The sequence below is a fragment of the Aspergillus pseudodeflectus genome (assembly GCF_044049435.1).
Source record: "Aspergillus pseudodeflectus strain CBS 756.74 chromosome Unknown BJX68scaffold_7, whole genome shotgun sequence".
In the NCBI taxonomy this organism is placed as follows: domain Eukaryota; kingdom Fungi; phylum Ascomycota; class Eurotiomycetes; order Eurotiales; family Aspergillaceae; genus Aspergillus; species Aspergillus pseudodeflectus.
In genome coordinates, this window is record NW_027263783.1 from 601,675 (window position 1) to 622,941 (window position 21,267).

The window sequence follows — 21,267 nt, forward strand, 5'->3', positions numbered from 1 at the left end:
TGCCGACACGTGACAGCTTTACGCGTCAATTGGCGTCACGTCAGGCGCGACCGAGACACGAAACTTCTAATGATCAGCCCGCAATCGGCCGCGCCGCTGCAAGGTCTCAACAAACATTGCTCTGCGTGTATTCTCTCTCTCACAGCCGAATCCATAATTTCATCCTATTTCATGAGTAGCGACAATGCCTGAAGCTGTCGCCATGCCCCAAAAGCGGGTTCTCGGCGATGCAACCAACAATCCCCGCGGCGTCGTGCAATCGCCCGGCGCGTTGAAGAAGCGAAAGATCGATGTCGACACTCCAGCCAAACCGAGCCCCCGGACCCAAAATGGGTTACGAAAAGTCGGCTCAAGTCAGCCCCAGAAGAGCCAATTCGAGGAGGAGGTTCTGGAGAAATTGACCCAGGATATCAGCGACTTAAAGCAGAACAACTCGGAGAAGGACCAGCAATGGGAACGGCCCCCGCTCGGTGAATTTGACCCCAAGAAGGAGAACATATGCTTTCAGCAGATTGATGCGGAAGATGGCATGGCTATGGGCAAAGCGGCTATCAGGCTTTTCGGTGTTACAGATGTATGCTTCTCGCTGAAAGTTCCGCGCACTCATTCTAAGTCTTGAGCAGGTTGGCCAGTCCGTGCTTCTCCACGTTACAGGATTCAAACATTATATCTATATCGCCGCTCCCGTCGGATTCACGAAAGATGACTGCAATTCTTACACAAGCTTCCTGAATACGAAACTAGGACAATTCCCTTCAGTCGTCGACTCGGTTCAAATAACGATGAGGGAGAACATTTACGGCTTTCAAGGAAATAAGAAGAGCTACTACCTCAAGATAACAGTGACAGACCCGCGGCACATTCCGAAACTTCGATCCGCACTGGAGACGCAAGCTCAGATGCTGAATTACAAGGGCCTCTGGAACAAGTCCGAGCCTGGGATCTTGACATTCGACAACATTCAATACTTGCTTAGGTTCATGATTGATACGGATATCCAGGGCATGTCGTGGGTCGAGGCGCCAGCAGGCAAGTATGATCTGCTTTCCCAGCAGGATAAGGTTTCAAACTGCCAGCTCGAAGCGCGCATTGATTACCATGACCTTATTGCCCATGCCCCAGTTGGCGAGTGGGCCAAGATGGCGCCCTTGCGAATTCTCTCCTTTGATATAGAGTGCGCGGGACGAAAGGGAATTTTCCCAGAACCAAATCAGGACCCGGTCATCCAGATTGCTAATGTTGTTACGCGTTACGGAGAGTCCAAGCCATTCATTCGCAATGTATTCGTTCTGAACACGTGCAGTTTGATCGTCAACACGCAGATCTTGGAATTCGACAAAGAAGAGGCAATGCTCATGGCCTGGCGCGAATTTCTTCAGAAGGTCGACCCCGATGTTATCATTGGATACAACACCGCCAATTTTGATTTCCCGTATTTATTGGACAGAGCGAAACACCTCAAATGCCAGAATTTCCCTTACTGGACCCGCCTCAACGGCATGAGGTCCGAGGCGAAGGAGTCGAAGTTCTCAAGCAAGCAAATGGGCAATCGCGATACGAAAACTACAAACACCAATGGCAGAATCCAGCTGGATTTGCTGCAACTTATCCAGAGAGACTATCAACTACGAAGCTACACACTTAACTCCGTGTCTTACGAATTTCTCAAAGAGCAAAAGGAAGACGTTCACCACACCATGATCACCGAGCTGTACAACGGAACGCCTGATTCTAGGCGTCGTCTCGCCGTCTACTGTCTGAAAGATGCATATCTACCCCAGAGGTTAATGGACAAGCTCATGTGTCTGGTCAACTACACTGAGATGGCAAGAGTCACAGGCGTTCCATTCAACTTTCTACTCTCCCGTGGGCAGCAGGTCAAGTTCCTCAGCCAGCTGTACCGCAAAGCATTGGAACAGCAGCTGGTCATTCCAAATATCAAGTCAACAGATGAACAAGACTATGAGGGTGCTACTGTTATCGAACCCGTCCGTGATTACTACAAAGTGCCGATCGCCACACTTGATTTTGCCTCTCTTTACCCTTCGATCATCCAGGCCCACAATCTGTGTTACACGACCTTGCTCAACAAGAACAGCGTTGTTGGTCTGGTAAAGGATGAAGATTATATTGTCACACCAAACGGTGATATGTTCTGTACACCTAAGGTGCGAAAAGGTCTTCTGTCGCAGATTCTGGAAGAATTGTTGAGTGCAAGAAAACGCGCGAAGAAGGATCTTGCCGTAGAGACCGACCCTTTCAAAAGGGCTGTCTTGAACGGTCGACAACTTGCTCTGAAGATTAGTGCCAACAGTGTCTACGGTCTTACCGGTGCCACGGTAGGAAAACTCCCCTGCTTGCCCATCGCCAGTAGTACAACCAGTTACGGCCGTCAAATGATTGAGAAGACGAAGCAGGAGGTTGAGGCCAGATACACTATCGCGAACGGCTATTCGCACGATGCAAAGGTCGTCTACGGTGATACTGATTCGGTCATGGTGAAATTCGGCGTTACGGAACTCGAGGACGCGATGAAACTCGGACAAGAAGCTTCTGAGTATGTCTCGTCGAAGTTCCCGAAACCAATTAAGCTCGAGTTCGAAAAGGTCTACTTTCCGTATCTTCTCATCAACAAGAAGAGATACGCTGGACTTTACTGGACGAACCCCAGAAAGTACGACAAAATGGACACGAAGGGTATTGAAACCGTGCGTCGAGATAACTGTCTGCTCGTGCAGAACGTGATTGAAACCGTGCTGCATCGGATTCTAATTGACCGGGATGTTGACGCCGCTCAAGAGTATGTTCACTCCCGTTGCCTGTATTGATTCAAAGCTCGTCGATGACACTAACTTCCTTCAGGTATGTCAAGGACACCATCTCCGATCTCTTGCAAAACAAGGTCGATATGTCCAAGTTGGTCATCACAAAAGCCCTGACCAAGGAGTCTTATTCGGCCAAACAAGCACACAGTGAACTGGCTGAGCGTATGAAGAAGCGCGACGCAGGTTCCGCTCCTACTCTTGGTGACCGTGTCGCGTACGTCATCGTCAAGGGGGCTGCTGGTACGAAAAATTACGAGAAGTCGGAAGATCCCATTTACGTGCTGGAGAACAATATCCCTATCGACACGAGATACTACCTCGATAACCAGCTCGCGAATCCTCTCGGACGTATCTTCGAGCCCATTCTTGGAGAAAAGAAAGCCAACCAGCTGCTCCATGGTGAGCATACCCGTTCCATCGCGATGGCGGCACCCACGATGGGTGGCCTTATGAAGTTCACCAAGAAGACGCAGACTTGCCTGGGCTGTAAGAAGCCGTTGACTGGAAAGGAAACCTCAGCTGGAGCTGTTTGTGAAAATTGCCGTCCCCGTATGGGCGAACTTTACACGAAAAGCCTGAGCAAGATGTCAGACCTCGAGGTCCGGTTCGGCCGACTCTGGACTCAGTGCCAACGATGTCAAGGCAGTCTTCATTGCGAGGTCATCTGCTCATCTAGGGACTGTCCGATTTTCTACATGCGGATGAAGGCGAAGAAGGACGTGGAGGAGGCCCAGAAGGAGTTGTCACGGTTTGATTTTGATGCTGGGGCGTGGTAATCTCGGATGCTGTATTATTACATATTTTACCTTTGGCGTTGATGGCGCATGGCGCTTGGGATAGCATCGTGTGGATACACGACGATTGAATAATCTTGTATTTTCCGGTATATAGCTACTTTCACAATTCCTCAACAGACCCAAATAATCTTTGACGATATGTATCGATCTTCGATCTTCAAGGCGCAATTTGGGAAATGATTGGCGGCGGGCCAGGAACACCGGGCTTGGCGCGGGGATCGCTTCTCGAAGAATCAAAGAATTGCAGACTCTAATTCAACCTCGCCTTTAACACTTTTTACCCACTCATTGCAAATATGCCACCATTTCATACTCGACCACCTTTTAACCCCTCCGTGGAGGAGGTGCGCGATGAGACGGAAAATCTTACCAGCTATGACGCAACGCCGTCCGATTCTGGATCTTCTTGGCCTGAGGTGTGTTAGCGAATCCTTTCTATTCCGGCCGCTGGCCACTTCCAAGGTTCCCGAGGGATGATGCTTTTGCCATGTCGTCGTCTTCTCTTTGTTATTATTAGAAGTCCTCTTGTAGTCAATTTCGAGTCATGTTTGTTGGTTCGGAACAAACCCAAATCCTTAACGGAATACTTTAATGTTTTAAGAAAAGTTCACTAACATGGACCTAGCTATGCGCACAACACGAGTCAGTCCTCTCGTCTCATCTGAAGACGTTACAGGCTCTTCAAGAGCAGCTGCGGGCTTCCTCTGATCCCCAGGGATCGAAACTAGTGTCCTCGATGGTTGAGAGGACGAATAAGCTCTGTGTGCAGTTCGAAACTGTCAAGAAACACATAGTACGTCATACCACTACCTACCCTCATAGTCTAGTCTTACTGCAAACCCTTCTCGATATGCCTATTCGTGGACTAACCTTGAACTGGCCATGTATGGCCTATGATCGGCGGAATAGATCCCAAGTGAGTTCGCAGATTTTTCGCTTTTGACTTTGCTGCAAACTTTGCGCCGCAGGACAGAATCGGCAGAAAGATAGACTAACGTGCAATAGGAATACAAGGAGGAGTCTCTGCCTCTGCTTGGACGGCGCGCACACCGCCAGATGATTCCTATTCGTCCCGATCTTCCTCAAAGCAAGATGACCTCACTGGGTCGAAGAGGAGAAAACGGGCGAGGCGTTCCAACGACAACGAGCTGAAACCGGAGCTCGGAGAAGAACTACTGCCAGAGGCCTTGCCACTCTCCCAGAGCTCGAAGCGCAAGAGGATGGATCTGGCTATCCCTGGGAGCAATGAGGATGTGCGAAATGCCATGCCAGTGGCACTTGAGACGGAAGATATCTCTGATGAGGTACAGAGGCGGCTCAAGATCAAAGAGGAGCAACGCAAGAAGCGAGAAACGGACGTCAAGCCTGAGAAGCGGAAGAGAGACCGCGATAGTCTCGCTTCGAATGGGAGCTCCTCGTCTCTGTCACTAGGGGTGAAGCCCAGAAAGAAGTTTAAGCTCGGCGAGAGAGCTAATGGTTGAGCCACTACGGAAACCAGATCGACATCGGCCATTATGGACTGGAATGGAAGCAGGTACATCAAATCCTGTCCAACGGTTCCTACCTGTCGGAAACTCTCAGGGATGTATTTTTAGCGTCGGCCAATCGGAAATTGGCGTTGGCTAATTCAGCTTGCCCCCAAGGTTAAGCTTTTGCATACTTCAGCCCTACGAAAAACCTGCCCGTCGACTGTCAGTAACTGACCTATAGAGCTTTCACTCTGCTCAAAGTTAATACATACTTTTCGGGACTGCTGTCCGCAGCAGCCTGTGGCGGACTCTGCAAGTATAAGAGCCCTGCTCTCAACTCGCAGCTCCGCTGCCTCTTTCTTTCTTCTCCATCTTCCCTCCAGAGACCAGCTCCATTTCTAAAAACCATCGATCGAAGACTTCTGCTATTCCGTGCCTTTAACCTCGCGAGAGACGTTGATAAGACTTCAAGATCATTCCTCAGACATCCGAATACCCCCCCCAAGCACCCACGAAACGAACGTATCTGTGGAAAGCCCAAATTGAGACGTTGCTTTAATTGTTTTTGCTTTTTAAAAAAATTCCTCCCAGGCCCACCTCACAGGCCGACCAAATAATATATTCCACTCCGCCAAAAAAACGTTGCTTTTTTGCAGATCCGTCAAGAAACTAAGCCTCGATACCGGTGCCTCGTCAAGTGCTATCCTGCCCTCCACCAGTGTCTGATCTTGCTGCCCCTGTCTTCGCCGCTCCACCTAATCTACAACACAACCAACACCGCTTCCCCAATATGCCGTCCTCAAACAATCGATTCTCTTCTTTCAACCCCGCTGGTGCCGTTACAATTCCCAGCGAAGGACCCTCTAACTCTCGCCGGGGTTATGGTCGCGGAGCTAGGCCTCACCCACCCCACCGTGGTAACGTGAGTGTCCCCTTGCACCAAACGACTTAGGCCTGGTAGACTGACGAGCTGCCAGGGTCCGGAACGTTACCCAAACAACTCAAACCGAGGTTACGTCAAGTGGAGGGCCTCTGCTCGTCGTGGAAGAGCTAGCAACCACCGGGGGAGGGGAGATCACCACTTCGAGCATGCCTACCCGCCTCATCAAACCCACCATTCCCTTACTCAAGAGGACAACACCACCAGTCACTACCACCAATATCTCTCTCAAAACCAACATCAATACAACCCGCGGCTTGGGTTTGCCCGCACAAAACCCCCTCGACAAGTGAAAAGGGGTGTCGACCGTGTATGTCCTGCCTTTGACGGTGGATACATGCCTACCAGACGATGCTAACGGCTCTATAGGAAGGAGACTGTCATATGACAGGGACGCCATTTATTTATCCTCGCCCCTTATGGATTCAGATGCAACGGGAGATTGAAGAAGAGGAAAAGCTGAGACAACGACAAGTACCACAGCAATCAGAGTTGGAGAAACAACTCGACCACATCATCAACGAAACCGGCTTCGACAAACCACTCAATAACGGCTTCGGCAATCCAATCAACAACGGCTTCGGCAATCCAATCAATAACGGCTTCGACAATCAAATCAACAACAGCTTCGCCAATCCGTTCCCGCAAGGCTACGGCTTGCCGATAGTCGACGACCTCATCGATACGCCCATGTCCGACGCACCTCAAAACCACGCCAACTACAAGCGATACAACATCCGACGCTTCTCCCGCGCAGCCCTCCTTTACAACAACTTGGGCTGCAGGGGCCGCCGCAGCGGACCCCGCTTCGACAATTACTTCTAAACACCACACCGGATTGACCCCTTGTATATACGTTACCGTTACATAATTTGCAGCACTTTGAATTTGTACAAACGAACCCCTTGGGTGGAATGGCAGCTAAGGTTGAGGATAGCTTCGTGCGCCCCTTCTTGCGGTTCGCTGCAAGTCGGGTTGATGGCCGAGCCAACCATTGTCGGTACCACGCAACTGGCAACTCGTGGTCACACCCTCGGTGGGGAGTGCGGGCATTTTCCTAGTGTGAAGCGACTTTCCTTTCGACAATCTACGACAAAGCCGTTCCGACAATTCAACAAGCCGAGCCGATTTCCGACTTTTTTTTTTTGGGTATATATGCGTGGTGTTCGGGGTTGGCCACCCTGGGCATCACAGGACTGGGGGGGTTTGGACCCTTTTGTGGGTCATCACCTTTGTTTTTTTTTATATGTTTCATGTATCGGTCCCGACACAGGTTTTTACCGGCCACGCAGACCGACTAAAGACTGCAGCCGGAAGTTTCCCTGTCGTCTTCTCGTCAAACACCCAAATGGGGGGACTCGAGTATGGCTCTACGGAGCTTGCTTTCCTGTTACCACCATTAGGGTGATGATTCTACATACCCTCTGCGTTGTATGACTTTGTCTTGGATACATTGTCTTGATTGTATTTTGTATTATTCTTTTATCCGCTCCGTGCTTGTTGAAGTAGCCACGGCTCAGTGCACGGGGTTCGTGGTTACCGATGCAGGTTTACCCCCTTCTTCCATTCTTCATTCCGATCTTTTGGGCGCTTTGGATGTCTTCCATTTCTTGTATTATTAGTTATTACTATGGGTCGAGACATAAAATACCCGCCTTATGGATTACAATCCATGAGAATATGATATGAACCATCAATTCCTATTCGATTCCCTTCAGCGTGTAGGTCGTGTTAGACGTGAACGTAGAAAGTCAAATGCAGCTGCTATTCTCGAGGTGTAGGGAACTCAAACGCCTGTCTTGTAGAGATAGACCTGGGAGGACTTTGTGGACACGTCATGGTCACTTATCAAACTACCAATGCAGCCTCTCTGATGATGAGCAGTGTAGACATCTTATATCTGGGTATGGCTGTGATGCAACCGACCACACCACGACTTTGGGCGAATATTTGAGCACTTCTATCCATGACACTTTTAATGTATATAGAAATATGCTGCCTTTCTAGCTCATGTATTCACCCGAGTGGTCTCGAGTTTGTCCGCTTGGCGTTTCCTCGTGCTCGTACTCTAGGTGTCTGCTAACCTCTCTAGGGCTGGACTAACCGGACTTCCCGACGTTGACTCATGCTCAACCAGCCTCCAACAACTCACGATCCAGCGCCCATGTATGAATCCCAGGGTGCATACATAACGTCGTACTCACAAATTGTAAAAGCCAAGTCCCCCAGAATTTTGTTTCCACCAAAGAAAAATGCACTACGCCCTCCTCCTCTTTCCCGGCTTCGAAGCCCTCGACGCCTTCGGCCCCCTCGAAGTCCTCAACGTCCTAGCCGAGCACAGCAAGATCGACCTCTCCATCCTTGCGGAAACCCTTGATCCCGTCTCAACCCGCTCCCCGGATCCCGCGTCCCACGTCTTGGGTTCAAAATGCACCCAGGAGATCGTGCCAACGGGGACGTTCGCTGATTATCTACCGACACCTACTCAAGCTTCCTCTCCAAACGAAGAGGGCGAAGGCGAAAATGACGCTGGGTTGAAGCGAATCGACGTCCTCATCGTCCCCGGCGGCGCCGGAACCCGCTTCCCCCACATAATCACCCCAGTCATCTCCTTCATCCGCACCATCTACCCCTCGGTGCAATACGCATTCAGCATCTGCAACGGTTCCGGCGTGCTCGCGCGAGCCGGGATCCTAGACGGGAAGCGGGCGACGACGAACAAGATCCTGTATGAGAGTACGACGGCGTTGAGGAGGGAGGTGCGCTGGGTAAGGGAGGCACGGTGGGTGGTTGATGGGAATGTGTGGACCGCGTCGGGGGTCAGTGCGGGGATTGATGCGGCATTGGCGTTTGTGCGGAGTGTGTATGGGGAGGAGCTGGCGAGGGCGATTGCGAGGGAGATGGAGTATGTTTGGGATGGCGGGGATGGAGGGGTGGATCCGTTTGCTTGAGCTGAGCTTGAGTTTTATGGGGTACTGGGTCTAGTTTTAGTTGCGAGGCACTTTGTACAGTAATTGAATACAAACCTCATCTCACCGGGTACTATGATGACCACCGTCGGATATCTTCCCACGAGAGGTTTCTCTGGACCTTTCCAGGAGCGACCTTGGAACACTTGGCCTCTACAAGTCTTTGGGATAAAGCTGAAAGTTGAAGACGATAAATTGTAATATAGACAACGATCTATAAAGGTGCACAGAAACAGATGGATATAGAACATTTCAAGCCAAGCCCAGCAGCAACATAGGGAAAGAGCAAAAGCATCCATCTCTCATAAGCCCAGCCTCTATACCGTCCAACTCTGCATTCCACATTACCCCTTTATCTTTCCTCCAGCCCATCTCCCCAGCAGAGCCAAATCCATCCCCGAGATCTCTAGTACGGCAGAACAGCTGCAACTATAGCCGCAGCCAACGCAACCCCAACACCAGGCTTCAACATCCCGGCGGCATCATCATCATCCCCATCCCAGAAATCATTCCAGCCATCAGCAACATCATCACCAAAGTCCTCAATGCGATCAAACAACCCATCGTCGTCATCGTCGTCATCATCCCACGAGCAGTCCTCGCCCTCGGGACAGCATCCCCACCGGTCGTCGTCCTCCTGGCACTCCTCGTCGCGCGGGCATCCGCCGGAGACGTTTGACGGACAGCAATTGTAGTCCTCGGGGACGCAGGCGCGGCCGCAGACGCGTTCATCCGAGGCGCACGAGACGTTGTCTTGCGGGTTGGGGGAGCGCGCGAGCATGTGAGCTGGGGTTGTGCCGGAAGTGCGGACCATGAGGGGTTTCATGGGTGTGGTGGAGCGCTTGAGGAGTGCATCGTTAGATTCGGCGGCAAGGTTTGTTGCTGTTGCGAGGGAGAGGGGGGTGAGGAGGAGGGTAAGTGAGATTGCGGAGAGGCGCATTTTGGTCTTGGTTTTGGTGACGGCGTGGTAGAATAGATAGGGATTGTTTTCGTTTCAAGTCGGGTAGTGAGTTTTCAGGATATCGCTTTGCGTTGCGATAGATCTGTTTGAATGGAAAGACTGTTTGTTTGTGATGATGAAGAAAAAAAAGACCCTGATGAAGGGATCCCCAGGTCCCTTATATACACCTCTTACCTCCAGCTCCAAGCCCCAGCGGCCGAGCCGAAGCGCATCCAAGAACCATCGCATAAGCAAGCGAACAACCCAAAATCGAGTGTCAATAGACGGTCCAAGCCGCTGAAGCAAACGCATCGGCGCATACATTCGAAAACAGCGAAAACCAGCGCCAGACTAGCCCTAAAAAGGAAATTATCTTGCAGGCTGTGCTGCGACCCGACACTCGACAGCAGCCACGCCCAGCATGCTTCAGCCCCGGTGCCAAGTGTCAGACCGCCAAGCCAAATGTGCTGATCTGCTGTCCTTTCCCCAATGACAATGTGCAATTTCTCATACTGTCCTAGCGCTAGCGGGCTCCCGGTTTCTTGGGCGACGGTTCGTGTGCAACGATCGGCCGCCTGGCTAGCTGTTTCGGGCGGGTTGGAGCGCTGTTGATGTCAGACTCAGGGCTCAGTGAGAACTTTCGCTGAGTGAGGAGATTAAGGTATTTTGGGGGCTGAAACGAACCCTCTGTGAAAGGATGGTTCCATCTCACAAGTCACGACCCTGGCCGCCTGGTGGAGTGTAAGGCTGACTTAGGGGGGTGGCCGGGCCCTGAAACCCTGCGGAATTCCGCTAAGGGTAATTTTATCGCACTCTATCGGAAAACCGTCCCGGTCCTCTGGCTAGTCAATCAGTAAATTGATTAGTTATCGGGTTCAGCTGAGTGTTTAGCACGTGGGTCGGTTGGTAAATTGAGGGTCGGTGCTGGCTGGAAATAGAACGGCGATAGCTGCTCAGCCTTGCTAGAGTAAATTGTGTTCACTATGAATGCCGATGGACTCGATCCGAAAGAACGAGAAAACGAGAGGGCTTCTTCCAAGAGATTTATGCCGGTGCCTGCGCTGTGACGTTGTCCGACTAGTTGGTGTAGTATGCGGTCTTGTGACGATAACCCCAGCCAAGGTCGAGTCTCTGTACGAGTACGATGTACGAAGTTTCGGCGTCCGCCGGAGCACAGACCTTGTTGTTCCCTGTATCGAAGGAGAAGGCGTCTCATCTTCGAGGATAGATTAGGGCAAGGCCCATTCTTCGTGAAAAACAGGTTAGCTAGCAATTAGTAGCTCCCCAGGATCGTGCTGCGCCTTCCTGACGAGACTAAAAGCTACCTTAAATCTATATTCGGTCTATCAGCGCCAAGTTCAACACGGAAATAATCCGTAGCCTACCGTTATTTCAGACCGACTGAGCCAAATAATCGATGGTGCCTAGTCGTATTCGATTCTCACCTTCATTTCCTCGTTCCCCAGTTCGTTTATCAAACGAATGCGACCTGCTGTCGAACTAACCTCCCCGGTAACCTGTGAAGTCGTGCATCCTGTTACCAAAGTGTTCGTATAGTCTCATGAATGGCTTTGTATCCATTCATCCTCTGCCAACTCCCCGGCAGAGCCTCGCTTGTTCGGCTGCACGGATTTCGTCTGGTACTCTTTACCAATCATCGTGGAACCAAAGTCACATAAAAGCGGACGCCCTACCTTGGTAGCTTGAGATCCCGGGACATACAGATTGTTCTCCCTTCCGGACTGACTTCTTATCAGAGGACAGGGCGCTTGAGCTCTTTTTCTTCAAAGTCGCTGAATACCGAATCATCGTCGATGCCAAGCATGATACTGTCGGCCTTGATGTCTGAAATGGAGGATTTGTTCGCCTCAAACTAGGAATAGATTTAGTAGGAAACCAACCAGTGTGTCCAATCTCGCACGCGGTGTGTAGATGATCCAGTGCGAGAAATACTCGCCAGAGAACCATAGCTAGAACCGCCGAGGGTAGCCTGTCCACTGGGGTACGGCGCAGCAAGGTGAGAGTACTTTCCCATAGTGGAGGATGCACAAGGCAACGGTGACTATCACGAGGCCCATCGATATCAGATGTATCAAGGAAGGTCCGGATTGTGTCCCGCCCAGGATGGCCTTTCGGAGATTGCTCGATGCGGCGGTACAAGTCGAGTTCGTGATCGACATGCTGGCCCAGAAAAGAGGTCCGGGCAAAAATGTTGAGCCTAGCATGGCAGCGCGCCCTGAAGCTCTTGTTTAACACTCTGCGAACAAGCCTTTCTGTAGTAATTCGGAGTCTCACGTCAAATCCCAGGCAAGCCATACCGTCGAGGTCGAGCCGAATCCTAGCTTCCCAACAATTTGGTATCACTCTTTGATTATTTCGCCCATCCGAGTGGGATAGCGTATCGAAGCATCATGGTCTGGGAGAGTCTCGTCTTCGGTCTTGTGGTATTCGGGGATGCGGACAAAGCCGTGATTGGGAAAATCGAGGGGCTACCATTTCCGTCCAACTGAGGGAAACAATCGCCGCGGTGACTGAAACATGTCTGTGCCAAAATGCTGAGCTAATCGTAGTAAGCTGGACCGATAATAAGCAAGATGACAACCCAAATTGATTCGCAGTTAGGTCGCTGGGGAAGACCCGGTCAACAAAAGTTCCAGCCAAGCACCCGTCCGGTGTTGCGGCTCAGGGTTCGCGATACAGTCAAGTAGATCTATAGAGCGGTAGAAAGATGCAGGCCTCAATATGTTCCCATTCGTAGGCAGTTTTTTAGAGTCACTGCTCCTTCGACCAATCTGGAGGAATGAAATGTTGCAGCTAGAGAACAAGATTGAGCAAGCGCCCAGAACGTATTGAAGCGCTAAGTATACCTCGTAACTTGTGTGAGAGTTCCGCTGTTAGGGCCTGTAGACTAAATATATAATCTCATTGAGTATTCCTGAGGAATCTCTTCTAGCTCTTGCCGCTGGCCATCTACCATATCTCTATCCATGTCTGGTATACAGAGAGCCAAAACAAACCACAAAAGATTTCATAGGCCCTCAACAAGCGCCGGTAGCACCACCTCTTCCGAAAACCTCCAAAGCAAGCTACTATCCTCCGCTCTCCACGCAGCCCCGGTCCAATAAGTGTTGCGCTGCCCCTGTAGCGCATACAACTGCTCGTAGAACCCGTCTCTAATATCCTCCCCGCTCACTTGAAGAGAATAGGGTGCATGCGGGTAGAAGGCAACAACTTTCGGGTCAGTGAGGTCATATAGGTTCGGATTTTGCTCTTGAATCCTGCGGACCGTGTCGATGACGTGACTTTCAACCTCGTCGTCAGTAAGTGGGAAGGTTTCCTCGCTTTGTGGAGTGCCATAATGAAATATTTGAACTCCTCGAACGCGTGATGGGGAGAAGTTATAGGCGGCTGGGAGGGCGGGGAGGTTGTATGGGGTGTCTTGGATGGCATTTGAGTGGCTGGTTTCCTCGGAAAACGAAGTGTTGACCAAGGCACCAGCGTAGTAACCTGCACTGATGAACTTGGAGAACAGGGTTGATTCGTCGTCACTGAGGTCGAGTGGTCTGACAATGTCGAGCTTAGGAGGGACTGCGACGAGGAGTTTCTTTGCGAGGATGAGTTTTTTGCCCGTCGGGGTATCGACAATGAGGGTTACTCCAGCCGTGCCTTCTTTTCGGACTGCCGTAACGACTTGAGAATTGAGGAGGACGCTTCCAGTCTCGGAGAGCTCTTCTACCGCTTTAGCGTATAATTCACTGCTGTTGCGTCGCTCAGTGGTCAGGAAGCCGGTTGCTATGGACTGAACCATGCCTTGTAGCGACCAGTATCGGAATGCCTCGAGGGTAGGGTTGTCCAACATGTTTCCGACGCCAGGGTTGTAATGGTACATGCTGGGGACTGCTGCTTGGAGTCCGTATTTTTCCACGAATTCGCCAAAGGGTAAATACAAGTCCTCGGGGACGGGGTCTGGCAGGTATATGCCATTGTTCAGTCCAGGGTATTTGGCAAGCTGTTCTGAGTAGGCCGCAAAGGCCAAGGAGACTTCGCTTGCTGAGGGAGGAGTCAGAGTAACCCTTTCCCCAGTGCGGTAGTCAAAGTTGTTCCCGGATGGATAGAATCCGGGGGAGTGAATAATCGGGATATCGAATCGCGCAAAATAGTCCTTGACAATGGTGTAATTGTGATAAATCTGGACTCCCACCTCAGTAGTCGTGCCGGTAGCAGGATCAACATATGTAGCAGTGTGGCCGCCTAGCCTGCCTTGCTTCTCAATGACAATGACCGACCTGCCTTTGTCGACCAGGCTGATAGCTGAGTAGGTGCCTGAGGAGCCGCCACCAACCACAGCCACATCGCGTCTGATGATGTCTCCTGGTTGGAAAGCACTCAGGTCAGGGGATTGAGGCGTAGGTGAAGAAAGCGCAATCGACGCGAGATAAGCCAATACGCCGGCGAAGAATGATTTAGGGAGATGCATGGCTGAGACGAAGTAAGCAGAAACGCAGGGATGAGGTTCGAGGGACAATTGAGAGCCAATGCATACCTAGTAAGCCCATCTATATACTCAATGCCACATAGCGCTAGTGCCGGGCATCGGCAACTGGCCGTATTCGGCAATTCCCCTTTAGAACGTACCGGATGTCAGCTTGCTTTTTGCTATGCCAAAATACATACCCTGAGATATTAAGAGCAAGGGTATCCCATCAAAGACTTATCCATGCTCCCATCGAGGCAATAAATCGTATTACCTTGGAATAATCCCTTAGGAAGTCTTTCTTAAGAAGATCCATGGTAGTCAACTATACAAACAGAGAATCTGATGCGATCCGACCGCGATCTACCGCGGACGACTTGAGAAACCGTTGCTCGGCGTAACTTGGAATAATCGCTTAGGAAGACTTTCTTAAAAAGATCCATGGTAGTCAACTATACAAACAGAGAATCTGATGCGATCCGACCGTGATCTACCGTGGACGACTTGAGAAACCGATGCTCGACGTAACTTGATGTATTCTCAAGGACCGCGCTGTACTAGCAGAGAGCATCCACCAGCAAGGTACTCCAGTTCCGGAGTACATAGGCCAAGCATGGCGTAATCGCCAGCAAACGCAAGTTTCTGCGAGAACTCTCACAGTTTTCCAACGTGAGATCCGCATCCACCAGACTGTTAACGGGGGAGCACGGGACAGAATTTTGTCAGCTGAGATGAGAAATAGAGGAGTATTAGCAAGAACTGACTAAGAATGGGGGGAAGGGGGTCGCATAGAGAGAAGCTGGAGGTTGGAATTACCTGGACTGGTAGCCATTGCATTTAAGTGCCAGCACAGTGGATAATTGATCAAGACGACAGCATAATGGATGAAAGCTGTGCGGTCTCATGGTAGGATCTTGGTGTAACTCTCTATCGGGCCTGCAGTTGCAGTATGGATGTCGTGTCCAGGTGAAATTTAAAAGCTGGCTGGCCGTTCCATCGACTCTCACAGAGGACGAACCCACACTGCGTATGAATCGCGATTGTTTGCGTCCTAGCCTTCCTCGCCTTGACCTCAGCACAAGGGGCGCTTCAGAGTGTTAGGCTTTGTTGGTCTGTAGCGAGCGGAAGCCTGGTCTGGGATATGTTGAGTGGGTTGCGTGTATCGCCCAGGTCTCATTTAGACTTTGCTTGATGATGGGGAACACAGATCAGATGGATGAATTTTGAGGAGAAAATCAACAGTTCCTGCGCATCTTCGGTCACAAGTGCCTAGTAGATACCCTAGGTAATAGAGCAGAGGTATTATGGTACTCGGAAAGTGGAAGAAATCAGCTCTGCAGAGGATATCACAGTCAACGCCGACATATAAACCCAGCCCATATTATACACCCTTAATTGTACAGCATAACTTTTTTTTCCCCGAGGACACGCCTCACTCATCCTTCTTCTCTTCATCAGTCTTCTTCTTGGCATCTCCCCAGTTCCAAACTTCCCAAATGTGCTCCTTGATCATATCCCCATAACCCTTCCCCTCATCCAACGCCTTCTGTTCCTCCCTCAATCTTCTCTCCTTCCACCCTTCCTCCTCGTTGCCCATCCAAACCCTCTCCAGGACACCCTTCTCCTGCCGTTGTCTCGCCTTCAGCTTCTCCAACTCCTCCTTCTCAATGCCCACCTCTCGCATCCTCGCCTCCTGCGCAGCCCGCAACCGCGCTTGAATCTCTCTCGCCCGTTCAGTCGGTAGTCCCATGAGCTCCGACGACGATGATGAAGATGCTGGAATTATGCGCTCCACGATACTCCGACCCGTGCGTTCCCGTGTAATGTAGTTTGCGGAGATAGCGAAGGCGGTAATGTGAAGGACAGTGAGGTGGTCTAGTCTTCGGGGCGGAAGAGCAATGAGAATCGGGGAAGCGACGAGGAACCCTATCGCCGCGTACTTTTTGAAGCGCTTGAAGTCGGCTTCGCGGGTTTTCTGGATTGAGTCGTCGGACATCTTGGTACGTTCGCCAAATCGCGGATTTGAGTATAGCGGGCTGCTTGCCGTGTACGTCGTGTTGAGCTCGTTATTCGAATATCGCGAGGTTAATCAATGCCTGGGTGTTGATTGTTGCTGTGCTTTTTTTGTTGGCGATCGGACAGAGGTCTCATCTCTGGCGCTGGCGGAGCTGCCGCCGAGATGTCATGTGACTTCGCATCTGAAGCTGCAGAGAGCCCAACCCGCAGACATCTTGCGCATCTCTTCCACCGCACATTTCCCGAGGGAAAACGAAAGGAAATGGGAAAAGTTGATAGACTCCTTGGCCTCACTAATGATTATATCTAGGATCCTTCACAGCACCGCAGCAGGCCAATACCCCCTGCAAGATTACGTTACGCTGTCAGACCGCGCGCCACAATTCGCAATTGCCCCGAACACGACGAAGAATATCCCACAGTCTTAGACACCGCTGTACGACTCGAGGACAGGCTGGACAGCTGACCCAGAATGACCAAGCACGCAGAAAAACCGCCGTGAAGACCCCAATTGCGAAGCCCTCACATAACCGGCCGTAAGCAGCCTCGTCAGAGAGAATCCTCCGCCGAGCCAGCGCAACGCCCCACACCCGAAGCTTAAACGAAGCTTAGTCGTCCACTCCTTTCGCAACCAGAGATTGAAATTGGAAAAATGGAGCCGGTGGACAACTGGAATCCCGCTGCCTAGGCCCCAGCCAGCCTTACACTTCTATAATTATCCCTTGAAACTGTTCAGAATTTCATGAGTAACGATGCCGTTAATACCCTCTGGTATTATAGAGTTTCGGGCGAGGGACGCGCAGGATGTGATGTCACACACCAACAGCCGTGATCGACGGTTCTTCATGTGCGTCGTTTCCTACGACGTCAATCGTGGACTCGAGAGTCAAGATACGAGGGGTAGCCGTCAGTGGCTGAGGATCGGCTTCACTAGTGACTAGTACTACTGACAGAAGTTTAGAGAAGTCAGCTGTTGGTGGAGTAGACGTCGTGGTGTCGAATTTTCGATCCATCCCAGCGTGCCGTTTCAACCGCGTGGCTTTGCAGGTGGCTCGCCCACTTAATCTAAAAATTAAATTGTAACTGCCTGGGCTGAGCTGAGGGCCAGGGATTATAAAAGCGCCGCGTCCCTGATTCCACTGTTTCTTCTGTCCTTATTATTATATCATCCTATACTACCTACTCTCACTCTCCGCACCATCAGGCCTACAACACTCACCTAATTCTAACCACCAAACCAACCAACCAATCAACCTCAGACAATTCAAAATGGTCTCCTTCAACCCTCTGAACCTCTTCAAGTCCACCAAGGCCTCCGAGTCCACCGAGGACCAGAACCAGAACCCGACGTTCGACCCCAACACGCTCACGATGGTTCAGCCGGGGCGCACAGAGGCGCCCTCAATGGAAGCGAATAATGGTGTCGTGAGCGAGCAGCCGGTATGACTCATTTCTATACTATACACACCACAATGCTCGGCTATCTGGGTGCTGGTTGGATGGGAAGACGGCGATGGCTAACTGAGCGATACAGGGGCGTCAAGAGCAGATGGAGATGCAGCTGCGTGGTGGTGGCGGCGGCGGTTTCTGCTGCGGAGTGTGAGTTGCTTTTCCCCTTCTGAAAACGGCACTGCATGGTAGGGAGATCGAGGCTAATGGTTTTCTGATAGGTGCGCGGGTCTTGCTTGCTTCGAGTGCTGTGAGATTTGTTGTTAGATAGCATGGCTATGTTTGGTTATAACGTCGGTCGTCGAGAGCGAAGAGCAGCGGACGGGGACAAATGGACGAAGAAGAAGGAAAGGGCGTTGAGTGCGTAACGGATGATGCCAAGAGATAGTACTGGTTTCACGAGCGTTTATTGTATACCCTGCGTCTGCTATTGCCGAATCAATCCTATTGAAGCTTCAAATTCTTTCACCCTAATTCGAGAACACGATCTGAGCCGGCCTCCGGTACTATGCAGGGCAATCAATCATCAACCATCTGACACCTCGTATCCTGTATGATGCTGAGTTTCCCCTTTGCCTTGGTCTAGTTCTTACCATTTCACGCCAATGGTAACCTTCTCCTGGATCTTAACCTTGCCACCCTCGTATTTCAGAGTTCCGTCTTCATTGAGTCCCGCCATCTGGATCATACCGCCCGAGACTTCGTCGATGATCTGGGCGTACATGTTGCCTTCGTTGACATCGCAGCGGGTCGTAGAAGATTCACAGTGCGCAATTAGGGCAGCAGTCGACTTGAAGTTGCGAAGACAGCCGGGACACCTAACGTGTAGTTTTGTTAGTATTCATGCATAACTTAGCGAGTCACGACAAAGACAAATACGTACTGGACTCTGCGAATCGACTTATTTTTGGCGAGAAGATGCTGCTCAAACCCCTTTTTGCTCTTGAAGCGTTTTCCACAGGGGCAGACATATTCGTCGGTGTATTGGTCAATGTACTTCTCTGGTTTCCACTCCGCATACATTCTGCGCAGCTGAGTGGCTGCGTCGGTGCGGGCCCCAGTCGCGCTGGGGGTGGAGACTGAGGCAGGCTGGGTCTGATAGGTGAGCTCAGTGCCAACGACAGTAGGCTCGCGGCCTCTATCCTTCCAGGCATTGCTCGTTTCCTCCTCCTTGTCCTCCTTCGGTTCGGCATCGGTGAAGGTCATCAGGTCTCTGATATCTTCCTCTAGGCCAGTCTCATTCTCCTTCTGTTTCAATGAGGGCCAATGTTTTGCTGCGAGTTCTTTATCGGCACTCCCTTTGCCGTACATGGGCTGGTTTGCCATGGCCTGAATGTTCTCCTCACGAAGAAGGTCCACAGGGAGAGAGACCCCGCCCTGCTCATAATCATCATCAACAACCGATCCCCCGTGAATGCGGAGACCAGAAGGTGAGGAGAGCTCGAGGGTCTCCTTGAGCATGAGCCTCTTGTTTTGTTCGTAGCGGAGTTCTTCCTGCGAGATGATGCGGCATTCACCGTTTTCAATGTGCCGCATGAGGCCAGAGGCACTTCTGAAGGTCAGTTTGCATCCAGGGCAGACGAGGTTTTGGGCCGTGCGGTGGAACTATAGGCAAAGGCATCGTTAGATCTCAAAGTAGTAGAGGCTCATAGTATTGGTCTTTGCTTATACGTGAAAAGAAAGAAAGGTGAGGGGAGAAGGGTGATACTCACCTGCCGAATATGAGAGTCGCGACCTCCCTCACTACGATACTCGATTGCGCACACAGGACAGACAGTATGATCCTTGCTTTTAATCTTGTGAATGAGTAGCTGCTCCTCGGACATGAAGTCGAGGTCGCACTTGCGACAGTACTCATGATCGGGGTATCGTTCTTTGTGAAGCTTCATGGCTGCAACTGAGTCGAACTCGAAATTGCAGTCGGGGAATGTGCAAGGCACTCGCTCGGCTGGCCTGAGGCTAGTCATTGCGTTGATGGCGCGGAGGGGTGCCTGGGTGTTAGAGGTGTGAGTTGACAAAGGCTGCAGAGCTGGAGATGGGCGTCCGGATGGCTCAGTGGCGATTTTGAGGTTGGGAGGATTCTTCATGTTGGGTGGGTGAGAGAGTATAGGAGGCACAGGAGGCAGAGAAGGCAGAAGAACCGGAAGAACCAGAAGAAGATGGGGGGGAGGGGGCAAGGGACCGTGGGAGGGAGGGAGAAAATGTTGGTCTGGTGTTGTGGGATCAATGAGAGCCGCTGGAGTAAATAGTTGCTGCAGGTGGTTTCAGATGGGCCATCATTTAGGAAACCTAAGTCACATTCACTTTGCTACTAGATCATTCCAAAACATTCTCCAGATATGTCACGTACAAATAACTCAACCTCAGTTCTAAAACCTGGAGAAGGGCAACCACTTGCCTCGCAGCGTAATAACAGCCCAGTTATTCCCATCCTTATCCGTCTCCTTCTCTACCTTCGTAGAGAACGAAATCGCGCTCATGATTCCATCACCAAACTTTTCATTTAGCACCGCCTTATACGCATACCCATAGTTCTGCACAATCTCGTAAAGACGGTAAATCAAAGGCTCCTTGGGCGGCATCTCGACAGAGCGACCACGATCCGGGAAGCCCGAGAGCTGCTCGTTGAGATAATTGGGCGAAATGTCAAGGAGGGTAGACAGCTTCTCGATATCCTCCGGGGAGGCCTTGGCTTGGCCGTAGAAAATGGCGGCGGTAGCGACCTCATTGCGGCCAATGTGTTCGGCGATTTGCTCGAAGCTCAGCGCCTTTGTGGCCTTGGCCTTAAAAAGGGTTGCCGAGGCGGCGGGAAGGTAAGGGTGTTGGGTGGTCTAGATGCTGTCAGCATGGTAGGCGATTAATTCCAGGAGCCCGTACGTCAAGAGTCGCCAGAGACATGGTGCTGGTAATTGGTTCAATGGGAAAAGGTGACAGAAAGTAATGTGCACATGGAAGTCCAGGGAAGAGGTCTGCTTTTATATCTGACGTTATCACTTCTCCAATTGCTTTGTGCGGGGTAGTTCCCCGCTATTGAGGGGTGATAGATAAGGAAATTGCCCTTTGTTTACTAAGTACCAGGAGTAATATTTAAGAGTCTTTAATTCTTGGAGGAGTGAAACAGAGCAAATGAATTAAAAATTCCATTATTTCTTGCGTCGTCTTCTTCTCCGAGGGTTGCGGCGAGGCTAAACTAGCCCCGGCCCAAAATACTATACCAAAGTTACCAACAAGGCCCATCTGAATATTAAACATGTAACTTTGGCACTGTCTTCCTAGACAACGGATACTCCAACAATCTAGTTTTGTCACGAGCTTTGAGAACAGATCAATGCTACAGAGACAAGAGCTTCTGATGATGACTATTCAATCAGGGCCAGTGCCTTTGATT

General features: G+C 50.9%; 11 protein-coding genes across 11 annotated transcripts; 5 read left to right on the forward strand and 6 right to left on the reverse strand.

Moving 5' to 3' along the window:
- Positions 1–78: 78 nt before the first annotated feature.
- Positions 79–3,882, forward strand: BJX68DRAFT_229746 (DNA-directed DNA polymerase delta POL3). The gene is made up of 3 exons (XM_071039093.1): positions 79–574; positions 624–2,800; positions 2,863–3,882. The coding sequence occupies exons 1-3, from the start codon at positions 185–187 to the stop codon at positions 3,599–3,601; spliced, it is 3,306 nt and encodes a 1,101-aa protein (XP_070902791.1). The 5' UTR covers positions 79–184; the 3' UTR covers positions 3,602–3,882.
- Positions 3,761–5,183, forward strand: BJX68DRAFT_193618 (uncharacterized protein). Its single transcript, XM_071037439.1, has 4 exons — positions 3,761–4,038; positions 4,248–4,415; positions 4,532–4,538; positions 4,628–5,183. Exons 1-4 carry the CDS (start codon positions 3,919–3,921, stop codon positions 5,101–5,103), a joined length of 771 nt encoding a protein of 256 aa, XP_070902792.1. The 5' UTR covers positions 3,761–3,918; the 3' UTR covers positions 5,104–5,183.
- Positions 5,184–5,881: 698 nt separating this feature from the next.
- Positions 5,882–6,856, forward strand: BJX68DRAFT_263458 (uncharacterized protein; the record flags this gene model as incomplete). The annotated part of the gene is made up of 3 exons (XM_071044695.1): positions 5,882–6,013; positions 6,069–6,341; positions 6,401–6,856. The coding sequence occupies 3 exons, from the start codon at positions 5,882–5,884 to the stop codon at positions 6,854–6,856; spliced, it is 861 nt and encodes a 286-aa protein (XP_070902793.1).
- A 1,306-nt stretch (positions 6,857–8,162) lies between these two features.
- Positions 8,163–9,152, forward strand: BJX68DRAFT_229751 (DJ-1/PfpI family protein). The gene has a single exon (XM_071039095.1). It carries the CDS (start codon positions 8,284–8,286, stop codon positions 8,980–8,982), a length of 699 nt encoding a protein of 232 aa, XP_070902794.1. The 5' UTR covers positions 8,163–8,283; the 3' UTR covers positions 8,983–9,152.
- A 4-nt stretch (positions 9,153–9,156) lies between these two features.
- BJX68DRAFT_229752 (uncharacterized protein) lies at positions 9,157–10,345 on the reverse strand. Its single transcript, XM_071039096.1, has one exon. It carries the CDS (start codon positions 9,938–9,940, stop codon positions 9,407–9,409), a length of 534 nt encoding a protein of 177 aa, XP_070902795.1. The 5' UTR covers positions 9,941–10,345; the 3' UTR covers positions 9,157–9,406.
- Positions 10,346–11,257: 912 nt separating this feature from the next.
- On the reverse strand, positions 11,258–12,176 carry BJX68DRAFT_229755 (uncharacterized protein). The gene has a single exon (XM_071039097.1). The coding sequence runs from the start codon at positions 11,906–11,908 to the stop codon at positions 11,612–11,614; it is 297 nt and encodes a 98-aa protein (XP_070902796.1). The 5' UTR covers positions 11,909–12,176; the 3' UTR covers positions 11,258–11,611.
- Positions 12,177–12,925: 749 nt separating this feature from the next.
- On the reverse strand, positions 12,926–14,435 carry BJX68DRAFT_279249 (uncharacterized protein). Its single transcript, XM_071048696.1, has one exon. It carries the CDS (start codon positions 14,415–14,417, stop codon positions 12,969–12,971), a length of 1,449 nt encoding a protein of 482 aa, XP_070902797.1. The 5' UTR covers positions 14,418–14,435; the 3' UTR covers positions 12,926–12,968.
- Positions 14,436–15,846: 1,411 nt separating this feature from the next.
- BJX68DRAFT_263462 (uncharacterized protein) lies at positions 15,847–16,410 on the reverse strand (the record flags this gene model as incomplete). Its single annotated transcript, XM_071044696.1, has 1 exon — positions 15,847–16,410. One exon carries the CDS (start codon positions 16,408–16,410, stop codon positions 15,847–15,849), a length of 564 nt encoding a protein of 187 aa, XP_070902798.1.
- Positions 16,411–17,699: 1,289 nt separating this feature from the next.
- Positions 17,700–18,033, forward strand: BJX68DRAFT_263463 (uncharacterized protein; the record flags this gene model as incomplete). The annotated part of the gene is made up of 2 exons (XM_071044697.1): positions 17,700–17,870; positions 17,965–18,033. The coding sequence occupies 2 exons, from the start codon at positions 17,700–17,702 to the stop codon at positions 18,031–18,033; spliced, it is 240 nt and encodes a 79-aa protein (XP_070902799.1).
- Positions 18,034–18,310: 277 nt separating this feature from the next.
- On the reverse strand, positions 18,311–20,067 carry BJX68DRAFT_193699 (putative C2H2 finger domain protein). Its single transcript, XM_071037440.1, has 3 exons — positions 19,592–20,067; positions 18,763–19,484; positions 18,311–18,697 (listed from the first exon to the last, which is right to left on the reverse strand). The coding sequence occupies exons 1-3, from the start codon at positions 19,964–19,966 to the stop codon at positions 18,469–18,471; spliced, it is 1,326 nt and encodes a 441-aa protein (XP_070902800.1). The 5' UTR covers positions 19,967–20,067; the 3' UTR covers positions 18,311–18,468.
- A 91-nt stretch (positions 20,068–20,158) lies between these two features.
- cyn1 (putative cyanate hydratase) lies at positions 20,159–20,843 on the reverse strand. The gene is made up of 2 exons (XM_071039098.1): positions 20,757–20,843; positions 20,159–20,710 (listed from the first exon to the last, which is right to left on the reverse strand). The coding sequence occupies exons 1-2, from the start codon at positions 20,775–20,777 to the stop codon at positions 20,249–20,251; spliced, it is 483 nt and encodes a 160-aa protein (XP_070902801.1). The 5' UTR covers positions 20,778–20,843; the 3' UTR covers positions 20,159–20,248.
- Between the last annotated feature and the right edge of the window lie 424 nt (positions 20,844–21,267).

What these genes read in the sequence shown, in the direction of transcription:
- BJX68DRAFT_229746 (XM_071039093.1), top strand. Translation starts at nt 185, where the DNA reads ATGCCTGAAGCTGTCGCCATGCCCCAAAAGCGGGTTCTCGGCGATGCA. An exon ending in GGCTTTTCGGTGTTACAGAT is followed by an intron (nt 575 to 623) that starts GTATGCTTCTCG and finishes AGTCTTGAGCAG; the next exon opens with GTTGGCCAGTCCGTGCTTCT. An exon ending in GATGTTGACGCCGCTCAAGA is followed by an intron (nt 2,801 to 2,862) that starts GTATGTTCACTC and finishes AACTTCCTTCAG; the next exon opens with GTATGTCAAGGACACCATCT.
- BJX68DRAFT_193618 (XM_071037439.1), top strand. Translation starts at nt 3,919, where the DNA reads ATGCCACCATTTCATACTCGACCACCTTTTAACCCCTCCGTGGAGGAG. An exon ending in CTGGATCTTCTTGGCCTGAG is followed by an intron (nt 4,039 to 4,247) that starts GTGTGTTAGCGA and finishes ACATGGACCTAG; the next exon opens with CTATGCGCACAACACGAGTC.
- BJX68DRAFT_229751 (XM_071039095.1), top strand. Translation starts at nt 8,284, where the DNA reads ATGCACTACGCCCTCCTCCTCTTTCCCGGCTTCGAAGCCCTCGACGCC.
- BJX68DRAFT_229752 (XM_071039096.1), bottom strand. Translation starts at nt 9,940, where the DNA reads ATGCGCCTCTCCGCAATCTCACTTACCCTCCTCCTCACCCCCCTCTCC.
- BJX68DRAFT_229755 (XM_071039097.1), bottom strand. Translation starts at nt 11,908, where the DNA reads ATGGTTCTCTGGCGAGTATTTCTCGCACTGGATCATCTACACACCGCG.
- BJX68DRAFT_279249 (XM_071048696.1), bottom strand. Translation starts at nt 14,417, where the DNA reads ATGCATCTCCCTAAATCATTCTTCGCCGGCGTATTGGCTTATCTCGCG.
- BJX68DRAFT_193699 (XM_071037440.1), bottom strand. Translation starts at nt 19,966, where the DNA reads ATGAAGAATCCTCCCAACCTCAAAATCGCCACTGAGCCATCCGGACGC. An exon ending in GCGACTCTCATATTCGGCAG is followed by an intron (nt 19,485 to 19,591) that starts GTGAGTATCACC and finishes CTTTGCCTATAG; the next exon opens with TTCCACCGCACGGCCCAAAA. An exon ending in AAGTCGATTCGCAGAGTCCA is followed by an intron (nt 18,698 to 18,762) that starts GTACGTATTTGT and finishes ACTACACGTTAG; the next exon opens with GTGTCCCGGCTGTCTTCGCA.
- cyn1 (XM_071039098.1), bottom strand. Translation starts at nt 20,777, where the DNA reads ATGTCTCTGGCGACTCTTGAC. An exon ending in TGTCTCTGGCGACTCTTGAC is followed by an intron (nt 20,711 to 20,756) that starts GTACGGGCTCCT and finishes GACAGCATCTAG; the next exon opens with ACCACCCAACACCCTTACCT.